Source organism: Astyanax mexicanus, chromosome 3 (genome assembly GCF_023375975.1).
Source record: "Astyanax mexicanus isolate ESR-SI-001 chromosome 3, AstMex3_surface, whole genome shotgun sequence".
Taxonomy (NCBI): Eukaryota; Metazoa; Chordata; class Actinopteri; order Characiformes; family Acestrorhamphidae; genus Astyanax; species Astyanax mexicanus.
In genome coordinates, this window is record NC_064410.1 from 5,333,586 (window position 1) to 5,351,926 (window position 18,341).

The window sequence follows — 18,341 nt, forward strand, 5'->3', positions numbered from 1 at the left end:
ATTCAGATGTTTTTTTTTTTTTTTTTGCATAACAATCACATTATCTTAAGACCTATCTGGACAGGATTAGTTTTTAGGCTTTCTCTGTCACATGACATCGCTTTAGTAGCTCCTCGATTTCCATTCCACTCGCTGTTGTGTTTACATGAATCTCTGTGGAAACGTGCTCCCAAAGTTACAGTAATTATGGTAAGTGACAGTGGACAAATGGCTATTTTATTAAACGCTAGGTGACGAAACTCAGAGATGAGCATCTGGACGGGACTAAAATTACCGGGGGACCATGGAGTTCAGCTAAAAACAGTAGACAATTCAGCCTGTAATTCAGCGTCTGGGAAAAACATGTACATGGTCGTTCCGGACAGGAATAAAGAGAAAATGACCCCAGGACCCCCTGAGAAAGTAATCTTGTCCGGATAGGGCTTTAGAATCCGTGTGAACTGTGGAGTGCTTGAGTATGCAGGTTACTTTTTAACCCCTGTTCATGTGGGATAGGCAGATGTAGTCTGGCCCCTCCCTTCACTCTGAACACACCTGTGCTTTTAATGGAAATGCTTTTCACTCACTGGTAAGGAAACTGCTGTGAGAGACGCAGAGAGGAATACACTTCCAGATCTTCCCTAAATATCCAGGTAAGACTGAACCAGGACACTATTCATACTGGAATATGGCTAGATTATTACTTTTAATACACTAAAAAGCAAAAATACCTTTTAACTCTATTGGTTATCCTGAGAAAACTAGCATGTGGCATTTTTTTTTCACTGTTGGTAGAACAGATAGTATTATGATGGTGATACAAAACCCTTTTTTTTCTGCAGTAAAACAACTTATTTACATTCTAAAAAAAATTAAGGGCTTTAAAATCTCCAATAGGAAACTTTAACTGGAAGCTGCCTGTTTTCTCTCTTTTTCGCCACTTAAAAATTCCAGATCAGTAACGGGAATCAACTCAAATTCTGCATGCTTGAAAATAGACGTAAAAACTAGACAAACATAACGAAACTAAAGGTTTGGAGGACATGAACTGCTTGATTTGTATTCAGGAAAATATTGATTTTTTCTCTTGATAAAATGACGTTTAGGAAAGAGCTTATTCGTTATATTTTGACATTAGCAGATTTACTTAAATATTTTTTTAAATATTTTCAAAAATAATTACAATTATGCTTTTCATTAGTGTTTCTTATGTTAAACATAAAAGCTTTTTATGTTATGCTTAAATAGAAATAGTCAAGATTTAGTGGTGTAATGTCAGGCAGACAATTGACAATTGACAAATTCTGGCCTGTTATGGGGGTTAATAGACTAATGTAATGTTTTATTTAATGTTTTGTGGTTATGCTCTATTTTATAAGACTTATTTAAACAAAACCTACAGTGTGAACAGTGTGTAAAGTCTCTGAGCTGCTGGAATTCCAGGAATTCCATGCTCACTAGTTGAAGGGTGAAGTCTGTGACGTAGATCTGATGATATTTCAGGTATAACTTGTTCTTTTGCACGTTTTCCGCTGCTGATTACACTGTGAGATCTTTTACACAGTGGTGAGATGTTTATTTGAGCTGAATAGAAGCACGTTATAAAGAGATTAGTCTGTGTGTGTGTTTTAATAGTAACGCCAGTTCCGATAGAAGAACAGTTAATTGTTGATGTGCAGTTTAAGTGTCAATGCCAATGGATTGTAGGTGTGATCTGATCATTTAGTACAAAAAAACGTCATTGGTGAGTAATGAGCCATTGTAAAACCCTGGTAGTCATATCAGAGCCATAGGAAATTACTTCACAGTCAGGCTGTTATGTAACAGTGCCCTTGGATGTCATAATATGTTGAGGAACTGATTAAACTGAGGCTGAATTTTGATCCTGTAATGCTGTGAGAAAATGTACAATAAGATAAGATAATCATTTGCTAGTAACACAGTTAGAAATTCACCGTGTTACAGCAGTAAAAGATAGCTAGTTGCACAGAAATATACAAGAGTAAAAAACTAAGTTTTGCAATATAAACAATATAAATATTAAAGTGTGAAAAAAATTATAAGAAATGAATTAAACACCAATATAGAGTTAAAAAAAACACGGAGCAAAAGTTATCTTTCTAACCTTGTAAAAAAGTTTAGAAAAAGTATACTTAAGAGCATTCAAATATGTGCAAATTAGGTAAAAAATGCTAAAAGAATGTAAAAAGTACATGTTCTATTTATGAAAATATATGATTAAATATACTTTCTCTGTATTTCCGTAAAATGTATTTTTAAGCAATATGCTTCAAATTATATGTTGTGTTGATAATATATATATATATATATATATATATATATATATATATATATATATATATATATATATATATATATATATATATATATAAATGTTAAAATATATGTATATATTGTATTAAATGCTGCTTAAAGTGCACTTTAGTGTAGTTTTTTTTAGGTGTGCACAATAATAAGGTGTAAACATTATGTGCATCAATATGCAAAGTAGTATATTTACAATATACTTATATACTTCAAGTGTATTCAAAATTATGTTTTACACATGCTTAAATCTACTTAGGTTCACAGAAATTATACAAAAAAAGCACTCAAAAGCACAACCTAATGCTTTTATGTTGCATTTAAATATAGATTAATTACAATTGAAATATAGTTAAGTTGCCATAAGCTGTAATGCTAATTTGTAATGCTAAAAGTATGTACTTTTCCATGTTAAGTATAGTTTTAAAAAATACACTTAAATGCACTTTTCTTTTACATGGGTAACTTTGTCAGTTATCTTACAGACTTACAGATTTTTAAGTTACTGATCCTACAAAAGGTTCTTTCAGCAAAACAATTAAATATATACTTGAGGCATCTTCACATAAAGTAAAGATCATTTGCTTAAGTATAAAAGGATTTACATTTTTTTAAATTTTGTGAATCCTTTATAGTGTTTTTTTATGGAACCAAATATGGTTCTTTTATGATATAATAGAAAGAACATTCAGGGATTTTATGTCTGAGCGCAGATTAAAGTCTTACTGACGTGAACGTATTGTACTTCAGTGTAGGTTTTGGGGAAAGTGCACAGTGTACTTTTGTGTACGGAACATATCTTTGATATCATCAGTGCTTAAAGAACACTGACCAACTGATATACACATATCAGTACAGAGAGTATAATTACAATAAGTACATTTACCTGTGTTAAATTAAGCCTAGACCTTAATTAAATTTTCCTTTCAATTGAAAAGTTCCATTCAAAATGCTTTGTAGCAAGGCTAGGCTTAATTCTTAAATGTTCTAATTTAACACTGCACTGTAAAACAATATTAGCCAACTTAGTCCGACTTAGGGAGTTTACCTGCTGCCTTAAAGTTTTAAGTTCAATCAGTTTTAATTTACTGTTTTTTCTTTAACTTATGATTCTATGTCTAGTTTTGTTTTGATTTGACTACACAATACATGTTGTTTCAACTTAGCAATTCAAATTTACAATACAGATAAGCCCTTTACATTACTTGTAGTCACTTATTTCAGTTATGTGCTTTAACTTTTTTTAAAGCTCCTCTAGGTAGGATTGAGATTTTGTGCTCGTGGGCTCCCTCTACAGTTGCAGAGTGTAATAAATGTTTCAGGCTGATTAGTTCCTCTTTCTCGTTTTCTGGCTTTCACAGACATGTTCCGTCTCTTTCCAGCTTCTGCCAGAGTGTCTGTATGTTAGTTTGTAAACAATGAACCAGTAGTCCTTGTAGAACTGTTAGAACTAAAGGTCGGAAAGCAGGTCGCAGTTCTCGCGAGCGTTGGTCGCAGCTGCCTCGGAAAACTTACAGAGTCTGGATTGACTTGTAAGTCGCTTTGGACAAAAGCGTCTGCCAAATGTAATGTAATGTAATGTAATGTAATGGATTGAGCTCAGAGGAGCTCCAGCACAGACACGAGAGCACCGCTATTCCTCCTATTACACCTCAATGTAGCACTGCAGTGAGTTTCAAGCTGTAATTTTACTTCTTCAAAAAGATCAAAAATCAAGGAAATCCTACCTAGTGGGGCTTTAAGTTCCTGGGTAGGCGGGTTTCTGCACAGGTTTGTGGTTTCCCTGATTAGGCACACCTTTTTTTGTTTGCCTAATCATGTAATATGTAGTCCTTAAATTTTTAAAAGAATATTTTTTTAAAGAATATGTCACTAAACACAATAAATACTGTGTATCATTTAAATGTTTTTAAATACTGTGACAGTAATAAATTAAGAAAAAAGTAAAATTAGCCTCACAAATCAAACAATTTAGCATAAATAAAAGCCAAGAAATTACTGAACCTGCAACTCCATGAAAAATCACATTTCCTAGGCTATACATTATTTCTTTTTGTTCACTCAGCTTACCCAGAATTGTTTTGGGCACAATTAAGGCAGGAATACACCTTGAGCAAAGTGGCAGTTTCATGTTTTTCTGTTGTTTTTATGAGCAGAATGAAACTAAAGAGGGAAAAACAGAAAAATAATTAATAATAAATACACTGATATATAAAAATAAAGTATATATATAATATAAAGTATTTGTAGAAGTTGCTTTTAGTCTCTACCTGACCAGCTTTAATGTTCTGTTTTACTGAAACTCTGCTTAATGAAAACACTAGGAGTCTACTAGGGTCCACCATGAACGTTGAACATAGTGACTCACTAAGTAAACAGGTTGTCCAACAGAAGCTGGACAAAGTCAATGACAAAGAAGGACAATGTAGGCTAGGAATGAACGGGAGCACAAAGAATCCTTTCAGTCCTACCCTGAGTGATACCAAGGCTAACATCACTCTACCAGTAACGATACTACTCTTAAATGCCCTTGTGTTCACATGAAAATGGGAATTCTTCAGATTAGGGTCACCTTTTATAACAGTAATGTATAACAAAAAATAACATTAGCATAGCAGCATTTGCTGTTTTATTTCCAATATCCTCACGATTTTCTCCCAATTTATCTGGCCAATTATCGCACCCATTCAGCTGCTACTCAGCTGTATACCCCCCATCACTAGTGATGCCTCAACACAAGGAGGGTGTCAGCCAATCACTCCCTTCAAAGGAAAGTGCAGCAACTCTGTTCTGATACATCAGCTCACAGACGCCTTGTGCTGATCGACATCATTCTAGGAGTGATAAGGGGAAAGAGCGCCATCTACTGTACCCACCCAGAGAGAGCAAGGCCAATTGTGCTCCCTTAGGGCTCTGGCAGCGAAAAGCAAGCTGCATGACCAGGATTCGAAGCTAGAAGGGTATAAAGCCCCCAGTATTGAGCTGTGCAGAAGTGGAACTTCAGTTTCTGAATCAGTTACTCTGATTTTACTATTTATAGGTTCATGTTTGAGTGAAAAGAATATCATTGTTTTATTCTATAAACTACAGACAACATTTCTTCCTAATTCCAAATAAAAATATTGTCTTTTAGAGCATTTTTTTTGCCCTGGTTTTTATGGCAACCCACAGTTTTCATGCATCTTGGTATGTTCTCCTCCACCAGTCTTTCACACTGCTTTTGGATAACTTTATGCTGCTTTACTCCTGGTGCAAAAATTCAAGAAGTTCTGCTTGGTTTGATGGCTTGTGATCATCCATCTTTCTCTTGATTATATTCCAGAGGTTTTCATAAAAAAATTAAAAAAAAATAAAAGAAACTAATCATTTAAAAGTGGTCTCTTCTTTTTTTTCCAGAGCTGTATATCATGATTTGTTTTTTTAATAGAAGTTTTGAAAAGAATCAGATGCATAAACTCTGAGCAAATAAAAAAAATCTTTTTATCCAATCAAAACCTTGGGATCTGAATACTATCACTACAACACTTGTCTCAAATGTTTATATGTAAACTGTTCATTAAAACCAAAACTGTGTATACTGTGATACTATGATATTTCTTTACACTTCTAATCAATATCTCTCAATATATCAACCCACACACTCCTAATTGAGCCTGTATTTCGTCTCAGGGAATGGCGTCCACTTTCAGCCTCCTGTCTGAAAGGCACTTCCTGTGCTCACTGTGTGAAGATATCTTCAGCAGTCCCGTTACCACACCATGCGGACACAACTTCTGCAAAGTGTGTCTGCGGAAGTACTGGAGCCGCTCTGACTCGGAGAGCTGTCCTCTGTGCGGGAAAACCTTCGACTCTAAGCCTCACATCAGCGTGAACCGCATACTGGCGGATGTCACTGAGCAGTACAGGAAGTCCCGCTCAGAGACTAAACCCAAGGCCCACAGTGTGGATGACCTCCTAAGTGAACCTGTAAGTAGAACTGGAGCAAATGGTTTATAAAGTCAGTTCAGGCACAGGCTACGTTCACATTACCAGGCTGAAGTGACTCAAATCTGATTTTTTTTGCTCAATGTGGCTCAGATCTGATTTTTTCACGGCTGTGTGAACGTGCCAAATCTGATTTTTTAAATCAAATTTGAGTCACTTTCATATGTGGTCCTAAATCAGATACATACCCGATCCGTGGACATGCAACATGAATGTGAACGGTCAAATCAAATTGGAATTCATGCTTCATCTTTTTGCTTTTACGCATTAGCATTAGCATAAGCGCTACATGCTTCTCTCACTCGTACCCACACATGTCTTGGTGCAGCTGTGCAGCTATAGCTGCAAAAACAGCAAAAGCAAACCACCTGGCCTTTTTTCACCTCCTCGTCAGACCAGCTGTTTACTGTTTCTCCATTCCAGCAAATGATGCTCCACCTATGAGCTGCTAACGCATCCATTTCCCCTTATAAAGCTACGAGTCGTCTCTCAAATATGAGTTTTTTTTGTTGTTGGTGAAGAAGGAGACGTTTATACACATATCAATGTGCGCATGTGAAGCTATTCAGGGACAGATTAGTTCACATTACACCCAGATACAGATCACTTACATTTGTTAATGTGAACCATCAAGATCTGAGCAAAAAATCAGATTTGAGCAATGTGTCTTGTAATGTGAACATAGCCATAGTTACTTTTTGAAAAAGTAATCTGATTACTGTTTACTGATTATCTACTAAAGTCCTTTAGTTACTTTATGGATTACTAGATTTTTAAAGTAACTAAGTTAGATTAAATAACTTAAGTTAACCCCCCCAGACCTCAAGCAGCTTGGACTGTGTGTCTCTCCACTCTTCCTCTAGACTCCCCTGATTTACAAATGAAATGTAAAATTTACTGATGATCAGTGATGATTTGGAGAGACATGACATCAAAAGTCAGTGCAGTTTTGTTTTCCCGGAAAATCTTACAGGCCTTCATGCTTTCCTCTGCTGAACTTTTATGGAGATGTGGATTTCATTTTCCAGCAGGACTTGGCACACTGCCCACACTGCCAAAAGTACCAATTAGCCTTAAGTAATATTGTAATTTTCTGAGACACATTTTTGGGTTTTCATTGGCTGTAAGCCATAATCATCAACAATAAAGGAATTAAACACTTAAAATAGATCACTTTGTGTGTAATACATCCATATAATATACAAGTTTCACATTTTTAACTGAATTACTGAAATAAAGTAGCTGTAGCTCCAGCATTCAGACACCTTGCCCTATTTCATATGGTATTTACAATCCCTCGCAGGTGCAGAAGACTGATGCAGATGTAGAGCGCATGATTGAAGAGAGAATCCTGAAGGTGGACAAACTGAAGCAGTCCCTGAAACTCCTAAAAGTGAGTCTACTTTTTAGACTGTGTTTAATCACCATGAAAGTGAATGCTTCAGAAATATGAGTTACTGAGTTTGCAATGTTCTCTTCATCAGAGCTCATGTCTGAGGGAGGTTCAGGAGAGCAGGAGGGTTTTCTCGGACCTCCTGAGCTCAGTAGAGACGGCCCATAAGGCAGTGGTGGCAGCAGTGGAGGAGAAACAGAGAGAGGCAGAGAAACGGGTAGACAGACTGGTACAGAATCTGGAGAAGGAGATCCTCCTGCTGAAAGGTGGACAAGCCAAACCAGAGCTTCTGCAAGAAGGCAAGGAACATTTTACTAAGGTAAGTTTTCTAAGTCGGCCTCTTCTTCATTTTCACACTTGGGGCCTATTTTAGCGAGTCATTAACAGTGCACCTCCTAGCTTGATTTAGGGTCTGGCAGTGTGTCTTTGCTATCGTAACGGCGGGAAAAGTATTCATCTTGATGTGTCCAATGCTCAGTCACACTGTGTAGATGTGCGAGTGGGTCTTTTACAAGAACAGCAATGTTGCTTTGTTTTGTATGCTGTTCATTGTTGATGAAAAGTTGGGTTTTTGTACTGCTGCATGTCCTTGTGTGTGTGTGTAATGAGCGAGGCAGTACAAGGTTGCCAAGATAGCAAGGAACGTCTCACTGTTGATGTTTGCCAAGTTTTTTTTCAGTCAGTGGCGCACCTGTGTTTTCCATTGCCAACACAGCAATACAATAAATGTACCAGAACACACCTAACTTCCAGACCACCATGGCCATTAGCGTAGATATATTCACAATCTCAGTTTCTACTTAAATGACTCAGAAAAAGCCATGAAAATAAACTGTTGGTGGGGTGTAAGATATCAATGTGCATCACAGCGCGCCTTGATAGGGCCCTCGGTGCAGTTCGTTGAGCAGATGTGGATAAAGCTAAACTGTAACATTTTTTAATTATCAGTGTTTGACCGAAATGGCAAAATTTAACATTCGGTTTGGCAGAATAAGTGAAAAGACTGTATAATTTATACCAAACAAGGACTAATTTATTTTATATCATATTTTAGTGTTTTCTTTGTCGGAGGATCGGAGGATTTCTAGGTGGCAGCAGGAGACACACCTCCATTCTCCTCCCTTCTCCAGATATAAATGTCTTAAAGTTTTGAAGAGAATATATAATTTTATCATTTATTAAGTGCACTAATTATAATTTATTATTAATTAAAAATAAAACATGCTACATGTTTAGTAATTAATAATATTTATTTGCTTTCTCATATTGTCTCCATACTTGAGCTGAGGAAAAGCTTAAGTTGTCCATCCTGTTGTGGTAAAATGCTACAGTAATTAAAATAATCTTAGGAAACCAAATATTTCTTTTAAATAGAAAATATTTGCAACTCTAATTCGTGAAGCACGTTTTCATCATGTTCTCGTAAAATTGTCCATTCTGTGGCAAAGCTTGTCATGACAGGGTGACAAAAACAGAAAGAAAAAGTGAAAATCTAAAGTAATTAAGCTAGAGAAATATGATTTTTAGTCTGAAGTCAATATAAATATGATGAATAATCAGAATCATGATTAAAAGCCAAATATCTTTTTTTATGAGATGCCAACATGCACAGTATTCTAATACTGACCCAGTCCATCTAACAGCAGGTGGTGCCACAGTTCTTCAGAGTCCTCTCCATCAGCAAGACCACTTTCTATTCAGTTTAAAAACACACTGATTTAAGAGACTTTTCCATCCATGTTTAACTGTGAAAACACATTTTCGATAAACACACACTGTACACCCCCCCCCCCCCCCTACACATTTATATTACATACAGTATGTTTGGCCAAGGGCTAATAAACATTGATTCATTTGTAAATTTGAAACTAAGCAAATTTTCTACTCATATCTTGAGTTTAATTCATTTTCTTTTACATTTTATTAAAGAACTAATAAAAAAAAGAGTAGCACTTTTTTAAAGAAATGTAACATAAGAAAGGTAAAGGGCAAATATTAACCATGTAAGCTGTTTATATTGCTTGTAATTTAGGTGAAGCAAGCATGTGTAAAGCATTTTAATGTAGAATTGCTTAATTTTGCTGAATTAAATACAAGTAACAAAGTAAACGAGTAACAAAAATATGAACACCACACAAGGGTTAACATACAGTCTTATTTAACTCTTTAATATTTTCTTATTTTTAATTTATAGAGTTTCAGTCACTTGCCCACAGAGATGAGGGATTGGTCCAGAGTCACACTAGAGACAGACCCTTGTTTGGGCTTCACCAGGAAAGCTATGGTGGACCTCATGAATGCTGTGAGGGTGGAGGCGAATAAGCTCAGTAAAACAGGTCTGTTTGTGTGCTGTCTGAGGGTTTTACCATGTTCTTCTCAGTGTTTCTCAGTGATCTTATCTGCTGTGCAGTTTTCTTACTGTCATACTTTACATTCTGTCACACTGCCTTTTTCCAGTCTTCTTACGCACACACTTACTGGTATCTGTTTTGTGTCATTTATTTTACAGAGCTGAAGAAGATGCAGAAATATTCAGGTAAGGTGAAATTACATCTAGAATTACAGCATGCTTTTAAAATGAAACAAACTGACAGTCTAATATAAATATATGGAATAAATAAGAGATTTTACCAAATTAAAAACCTCTGGAGTATAATCAAAAAGAATGATGGATGACCACAAGCCATCAAACCAAACTGAACTGCTTGAATTTTTGCCCCAGGAGTAAAGGCATAAAGTTGTCCAAAAGCAGTGTATAAAACTGGTGGAGGAGAACATGACAAGATGAAAAGTGTGATTAAAAAACCAGGGTTATTCCACCTAATATTGATTTCTGAACGTTTAAAAGTTTAAAAATATAAACTTGTTTTCTTTGCATTATTTGAGGTCATGTCAATTTTACTCAAACATATACATTACCTATAAATAGCACAATCAGAGAAATTAGTGAGTGGTCTCTTAATTTCTTCCAGAGCTGTATATATATATATATATATATATATATATATATAGGTTTTAACTTAACACTGATACACACCCACAATGAATACACTGTAAAATATTTTTTTTAAATGTTTAAAAAATATATGTTTTACAATAATTTCCATGTTCCAACATTTCTCTCTGGAGAACCTGATTAAAATATAAAGAATAAAAATACGCTGTTTGTTAAACAAGAAAATTCTGTATAGAAGTAGAAACAGAAATTACCAGTTTTAAAAGACTTTTAAAACCCTTTCAAACACACTTTTTTTGTAATTTTGCACAAAATATTTTTATGATAATATATTACTGCCAAATACAGTTAACAACTACAATAAAATACACTAAAAATAAAACATAATAAACATAAAAACTGTTAAAAAATAAATGTATAAACGATTGCCAGAAAATGTCTGTTAGTTTTTTAAGAGACATTTTCTGGCAACCCATTTTACATTTATTTATTTAACAGTGTAGTTATATTAGAGAGGTCACACATTCACTGTGGCATTGTTTCAATAAGCTTCTGCAATGTCACAAGATTTATTTAAATTTAGTGTTGCATTAATTTTTCACCAATATCTTGCATAGATGATGGTAGAGTCTGACCACTGCACAAAGCAGCTCTTCTCCATCCAGCACATCCCAAAGATTCTCAATGAGGTTAAGATCTGGACTCTGTGGTGAACTCTCTCTCAATCCATGTGTGAAAATGATAAATGATGATCTCATGCTCCCTGAACCCTGAACTCTTTCACAATTCCAGCCCCATTAATCGTGGCACTGTCATCTTGGAATATGGCCGTGCTATCAGGGAATTAAAAATAAATCCATTGATGGAATAACCTGGTCTATATTCAGTATATTCAGGTAGTCAGCTGACCTCATTCTTTCAGCACATACTGTTGCTGAACCTAAACCTGCAGACCAACTGCAGCATCAACCCCACATCATTTGCTTGGTGTTTTGGCCAGGCAGGGTATCTGATGCATTATTGACTGCTGTGTGTTCTGATTGTGTACTCTCTTTTTCTCTTCATGGCAGTGGAGATCACGCTAAATCCCCGCACAGCTCATGCCCACCTCGCCGTATCGGAAGACAAGAAGGAGGTCTGGCACACCAACAAACAGCAGGAGGTCCCAGAGAACCCCAAGAGGTTTGACCGTGTCACCAACGTCCTGGCCAAGGAAGTCTTCAGCTGTGACAGGCAGTACTGGGAGGTGGAAGTGGCCGACAAGACGGACTGGGACTTGGGCGTGGCCAAGCAGACAGTCAACAGGAAGGGCAAGTTCACAGTCAGCCCGGCCAACGGCTTCTGGATGCTCAGTCTGAGGAACGGAAGTCAATATACTGCAAACACAGTACCGCCCACCTGTCTGGCCCTTACTCTCAAACCCAAAAAGGTGGGCGTTTACCTGGATTACCCGGGGGGTCGTGTATCCTTCTTCTGTCTGGATTCTGGGGTTCACATCTACACTTTCACGGACACGTTCAATGAGAAACTCCATCCAATCTTCAGCCCTGGCCGGCCGCATGGAACCAAGAACAGTGCCCCACTTATTATCACCAGCAGCTGCTGCAGCATCTAATGGCACTTGTTGTTTTTCTACTAGAGCAGAAAAACATATGTCCTCCTGAGAAGAAACTCTGTTTCCGGCACTTTCACATTCACTTTCACTTTAACTGTATTAAATAATATTAATATATTGCTACACTGTGTTGTTCTATATGTTTGTACCGGTATATGTTTTTTATGTTTTACTTCTAATATTACCACATTTTCTTTCCAATTTGAACTCCCCCTACCACTATCAAAAAACCCCATTCAACACTATTAGAATGAAGGCTGGCATATGCCTCCTTTGTTACATGTAAAGTCAGCCACTGGCTACTGATGCAGCACCACTGGGTAGCCTATGCTGAAAAATCTCACACTAGGACCCAAAAGTCAGTGGTCAATGGTTAGCATTGCTCTCTCTCAGACTCTGGCTGCTGATGGCAAGCAACATTTAAACTTTTAACAAGTGATCTTTGGATTATAATGGCAGCACCTTACTCTGCTGGAGTGTTTAATCCACATATATTTTACTTTATAGATGTTATATTACACTATATGCCTAAATGTTTCAAATGAATTGCTGAAACCAATTATTAAATACACACACACACACAGCTTGTCAATCCCCTTGTCTACTGAAAGTACCAGCAATAACCTATTGCCAACTTGTCCAACGTCAGGCATGTGTTATAGGGGTATAAAGCCCCAAAGCACTGAGGTGTGGAGCTGTGGAAGACTTGTAGGGTGGTTATCACCCAACATCTTGACCTCCTGTTGCTGAATGCAATCAAATTCCCACAGCAATGATGCAAAATGTGTTGGAAAACTTTTGTGTATACCACTTAGTGTAGGTTTTGTATTACTTGTAAATACAAATTGAATAGACCTAAACCGATATTAAATAAACAAGTATTAAGTCATAATAGGCCTGTGTTGAGCTTGTTTACTCCATATGCAAATGCTTTGTCTAATTTATGCAAATTTGTGGCGCTTATTAATGAAAAACCAGCAGAAGATGAAGTTTGGAGACTTCGCCCAACATCAAGGTGCCTCCGCGACCAACCCATTACGGTGAATTCATACCGAAAGTGTAAACATGGTGAAGGAAAAGGCTGAAGATGAAAAGAAAAGGGTTCATGCTGAGGAGTAAGAAGGCGAGAGATGAAAAAAAAGGGTACAGAAGAGATTGATGGGTGGGGGTTAGAGTCCAGGAGCGCGAGGGCGACAGAACAGCAGGTCATTGTGTTGGTCCACCAGGCACTGGGAGACACACACTCTAACACATTAACGCATTCACACAGCGTTGAGGAACGCACACACACAAGCAAGCGCTTCTGCCCACTGCCACACAGACCAGTGTTGGCATCATTGAGGGCAGCCCCTCTCTTCACTCTTCTGCTCAACCTTACTGTAGCTTGGGCCAGCTGAGGCTCCTGTCGCCCTGTCGTCTTCACTGTGGATCACACCATACCTCCGACCACCACCAACCAACCTCAGAGAGTAGTGCCAGGTGTCCAGTGTCAACTGCTGCATTCAGCCTGAAGAAAAGAAGAAGGATCAGACTTAGAAGACAATACAATTCTCCAGGTAACAGATTTTTAATGGTTATTGTATACATGGTGTGAGTAGACGTAAATGATTATACCAAACCATTAACATCAAAAGGGCTTCTAGGAGTAAGGCAAAGAAAGGAGTAGTTTTGGTTTCATTAGGAACTTTTCAGAACTTTCATACCTTTTTAGTTTCATAAACCCATAAGTAATACACAGTAATTCTTTGGGAATAAGGAATCTCTCCAAAGAACCTTTAATGGCATCCTCATTTTAAGGTTCATTGTGCCGTTATGAGCTCCAAATGACTTAGGTTACTACTTTTTTTTGAAGGGTTGAACCATGCCAATGGATGAACAAGAAATGCAGAATTAAAGTAGATGAAATGAAATGATACTTGCAAAAAAACCCTCTAAAATCACAGCACTATCTCAAATTACTGTGACGTTTTGAAGACTTGAGGAGTGGCTCTTGAACGGGAAACACTCCACCATCAGGGGGCTCATTGCTGGGCATTGAGAAAAGGCGCAAACAGACGCTGGTCTGCTTGGCCCACTCTGCTCAGCACCCATGAAAGCTTCTTGTGTTCATGGGCTCCTCATGTTTTTCTGAGATAATCCACTCGCCCCACCAGGCGTAGCTCGACACCCACAACAGCGTGAAAAGGGTTCATTCTCCTCCATGCCCGCTGGAATCCGGCATCCCTCACTGGACACACTAGACTAAATATTTATGATGGGTCAAATCAATGAAGCGTGCCAGATCGTTTGTAAATGTGATGTAGGAAATGGTAGATTTATAATAGAAGACTTGTGTGGATGTCTTGATTTGGAAGTGATCTCCAACTTTAATACATTTTTGTGCATCTATGATTATCTCTTTTAGGTCCAGCTCTACCACGCTTGGTGCTGTGGTGAAGACAAAGTGGACAACAGGCCTACGGATTCTCGCTCATGTTGAAGGACTTGCTCAGTTTGTCCACTGTCAGCCAATAGAACATCGCAATGGCAACAACAGGCATGCAGCTCCTGGGCTTGATCCTGTCCATCATCGGCTGGGTTGCCGGATTCCTGGTGTGCTCCTTGCCGATGTGGCGTGTCACGGCCTTCATTGGAAACAACATTGTGACGGCGCAGATAACGTGGGAGGGCCTGTGGATGAATTGCATCGTTCAGAGCACCGGAGAGATCCAGTGTAAAGTGTACGACAGCCTGCTGGCCTTGCCCAGCGACATGCAGGCCGCCCGTGGCCTCACGGTGCTCTCCCTACTACTCTGCACCCTGGCGCTCACCCTGGGGATCCTGGGGGTCAAGTGCACTAAGTGCGTCGGCCACCAGAGCCCTAAGGCACGGCTAGCCCGCGTGTCTGGCATCATCTTTGCCGTGGCAGGATTCCTCTACCTCATTCCCATCTGCTGGTCGGCCCACTCCATCATCAGGGATTTCTACGACCCGTACGTTGCCGCCCCGCACAAGCGAGAGCTGGGCCCCGCCCTCTACCTCGGCTGGGGAGGCTCGGGCCTGCTGCTGATCGGCGGGTCCTTGCTTTACGCCGGCTCAAGCCCCCCAGGGATCCCCTCGTCCCCCACCTTCAGCAGCGGGGAAAGCAGCCCCCGTAGGGCCGGAGGACCCACACAGGTCAAGGGTTATGTTTAACAGCCGACACTCACAGTCATCAAGCCCACAGAAGCCCCCTCTGCTAGTTTTCCCCATCGTTATAGATTCGATTTAACACCTTTTTTACGATTTTGTGTTTATCGACTGACTGGAGCTGATGGAAGTTATGAAGAGAAATGTGAAATCACTTTGTTTTTCCTTCCCTCGTGTCCCCTTTAACCTTGACGTGTTGTTTGTCCATGTATAAAACAATAAAGACATCAGCTCTCAAACATGGCCTGTCTTTTAAATGTCTTTTAAATTTAAAAAAACATTTACTATTATTTACCTGGGAACATTTCATGTACAATGTAAAAGGTCAAAAATAACTTAATAATAGGAGTAACTGTAAAAAAAAAGTTTTGATTACAGATATGTTGTTCTGTATTTTATTGCCTTACCTTACATAAATACATTATGAAATGTCAACAAACATAAACTGATTTAAAATAAACATATATCTATTTTTAAAGCAACCAGCTATTTCTTTTCACATATCACTGTCCAGAATAATAACATGCTCCTCTAATAACAGTTTCTACATTAAATGGATTGTTATACTGTGCTAGGTATCCTCATACATAGCAAGCTATTATTAGCTAAGCTGTGCTAACCTTTTTCTAGTTTCATCTGTAGATCAGATGATTAATATCAACATGTTTATCCGTGAACAAAGTTTTAACAAAGTGCATGTCCATTAGCCAGTCACAGACATGCTGCCCCCCAGCCTACAATGTAATCATAACAACTTTGCACAACAAAAAAATAAGATAACACAAGACACAGGAAAATTAAAATATACTGAACTGTTTATTCAGCTGTTGGCGTAAGTAAGAGAAAAATACAGTAAAGGAAGTATTTAGCTATAGTTTGTTTGATAGGTTTACTGTACCTGTTGGTTAAGCCAGCTGCATGGGTAGTGACTGTCGACCCTGTCCCAAATGATGCATATTCCCTACTTTCTCAAAAATGAACAAATGTTTCAAATATCTGTCTAGGATAAATATGAAATTTGTACTTTAGCATTTACTGGGACAGGATGGGGAAACACTAATTGAGCCATTTAGGAAAATCCATTAATAGTACATTGTAATAATGTAATGTATTTTTACAAATTTGCTTTTCAGAAAAAAGTTTCTCAGAAAATCACTAATTTAATAAAGTTTATGTATGACCTTATAGATACTTGTCACTTTTGTTTTACTTCTTCCGCAATATGGGGGCTGATGGGAGAGCTGGTTGTTTTCACTTTGGTGTTTTTGAGGTCGTAGCAGGCTGATTTAGCTGGTCCAGTCAAAATTTGGTAGAAGAATATTTTCTAGGAACACTTTGGTTTCATTAATTCACCCATCAATTATCCCTCAATCAAAAATTCACTGTTTATCTGCTTAGTGTTGCTAACCATGTGCATCCCTTCGTGACCACAATTGCCCCATCGTGCAGTTGAGCTCTTAGGCAACTAGATCGCTAATCATACTAGTATTTATCATGTGATCTTGTGCTGTTGGTGATATTAGCTAAAATGGCTAACGTGTTGTAATACCTGCACTCGTATTTGTACTCGGCCATTTACGCACTGTCTGGTCTGGAACGAGTCCAAATACCATTTAAAACATTATTATGTCTTCTTGCGTGCTGACGCAGCAGCAAACATAGCAAACAGAACGGAGATCTCGTACTGTAATTTAAGGAAATGTAAATTGATTGGTAATAAAGTATGATCTGCACATTACTGTTGAAACATAGTACATACTGTAAAAACTGGGTACACAGTAGAAATATCCAGTTTGCTTCTGATCCTTCAGATTGCATTGCAAACTCAACAAAGGTGGTCTGAGACACTTGGTCTGGGAGAAGAGTGAAGGGCTACTAAATGAACATGGCGGATATTTTTAGCTACATTTCGATAGAATTTAAGGAAATGGAACCACTGTCCCCGTGCTGTATACAGTCATTGATTTCACATCATTCTGTAAAGCAACAAAAACCCCGCTGACTTAAAACATATCGGGGGCCCGAACGGTCCAGTGGTCTAAACCCCAGTTCATGCAGCTTTGCCATCAAGCTCCCTCCGGGTGGGTAGATGGTGCTCTCTCCCCACATCACTCCTAGGGTGATGTCCGCAGCACAAGGCATCTGTGAGCTGATGTATCTGAACTGAGTCGCTGCGCTTTCCTCCGAGCTACTGGCTGCTCGGCAAGAAGCGGAAAGAAGCATGGCTGGCATCACATGTATCGAAGACATGTATCACTTGTCTTCACCCTCCTGGTGTGTTGGGGTATTACTAGTGATAGAGGGAGTCCTAATGAGTGGGTTGGGTAATTGGCTGTGTAAATTGGGGAGAAAATGGGAAAAATTAGAAATAAAATTATAAAAAAAATCAAAAAACATATCATGGAAGTTCTCTTAACTTCGAAAAGAGGTTTTCTGATAACTATATTATGTTTGTAAGTGGTAATCAACAATATCCGACATATATTCGAGCTTTAAATTGTCTTTAAAATCTCTCTAAAAACTGACTCACTCGCAATGATCTTCATAATGACATCATTTCAAAGACAACGCCCATCTGTGTAGAGTGCATGGTGCATGGATTACAATAGAGAGCAATATTGAGAGACATACTGTACCTCAGAGGCTCGGCTTTGCCTTCTGCATATTCAGTACATTCAGTACAGTGTGGAACACAGCTTTTCATTGTTTGTCATGAGTCGCCTGCATGCGTGTGTGTGTGTGTAAATGTGTATGTGTGTGTGTTGGAGTTAGTGTGTAAGCAGCACAACAAATGAAAACATTTTTATAGGCCTGAAATGATGAAGGATGAACTCATGTCTGTGGTATTGAACCATGGTTCACATCAAATACAATTTAAATATTTCTTTTTTTATCTCAGAAGTAACAATTAGTTGTTATGA

At 38.1% G+C, this 18,341-nt stretch overlaps 2 protein-coding genes across 2 annotated transcripts; both read left to right on the forward strand.

The window, feature by feature from the left end:
* Positions 1-554: 554 nt before the first annotated feature.
* btr02 (bloodthirsty-related gene family, member 2) lies at positions 555-13,144 on the forward strand. The gene is made up of 7 exons (XM_022668039.2): positions 555-632; positions 5,974-6,270; positions 7,592-7,681; positions 7,773-8,000; positions 9,876-10,017; positions 10,191-10,217; positions 11,708-13,144. Exons 2-7 carry the CDS (start codon positions 5,977-5,979, stop codon positions 12,250-12,252), a joined length of 1,326 nt encoding a protein of 441 aa, XP_022523760.1. The 5' UTR covers positions 555-632; positions 5,974-5,976; the 3' UTR covers positions 12,253-13,144.
* A 158-nt stretch (positions 13,145-13,302) lies between these two features.
* cldnk (claudin k) lies at positions 13,303-15,659 on the forward strand. Its single transcript, XM_015603526.3, has 2 exons — positions 13,303-13,808; positions 14,657-15,659. Exon 2 carries the CDS (start codon positions 14,776-14,778, stop codon positions 15,424-15,426), a length of 651 nt encoding a protein of 216 aa, XP_015459012.1. The 5' UTR covers positions 13,303-13,808; positions 14,657-14,775; the 3' UTR covers positions 15,427-15,659.
* The last annotated feature ends 2,682 nt before the right edge of the window (positions 15,660-18,341 follow it).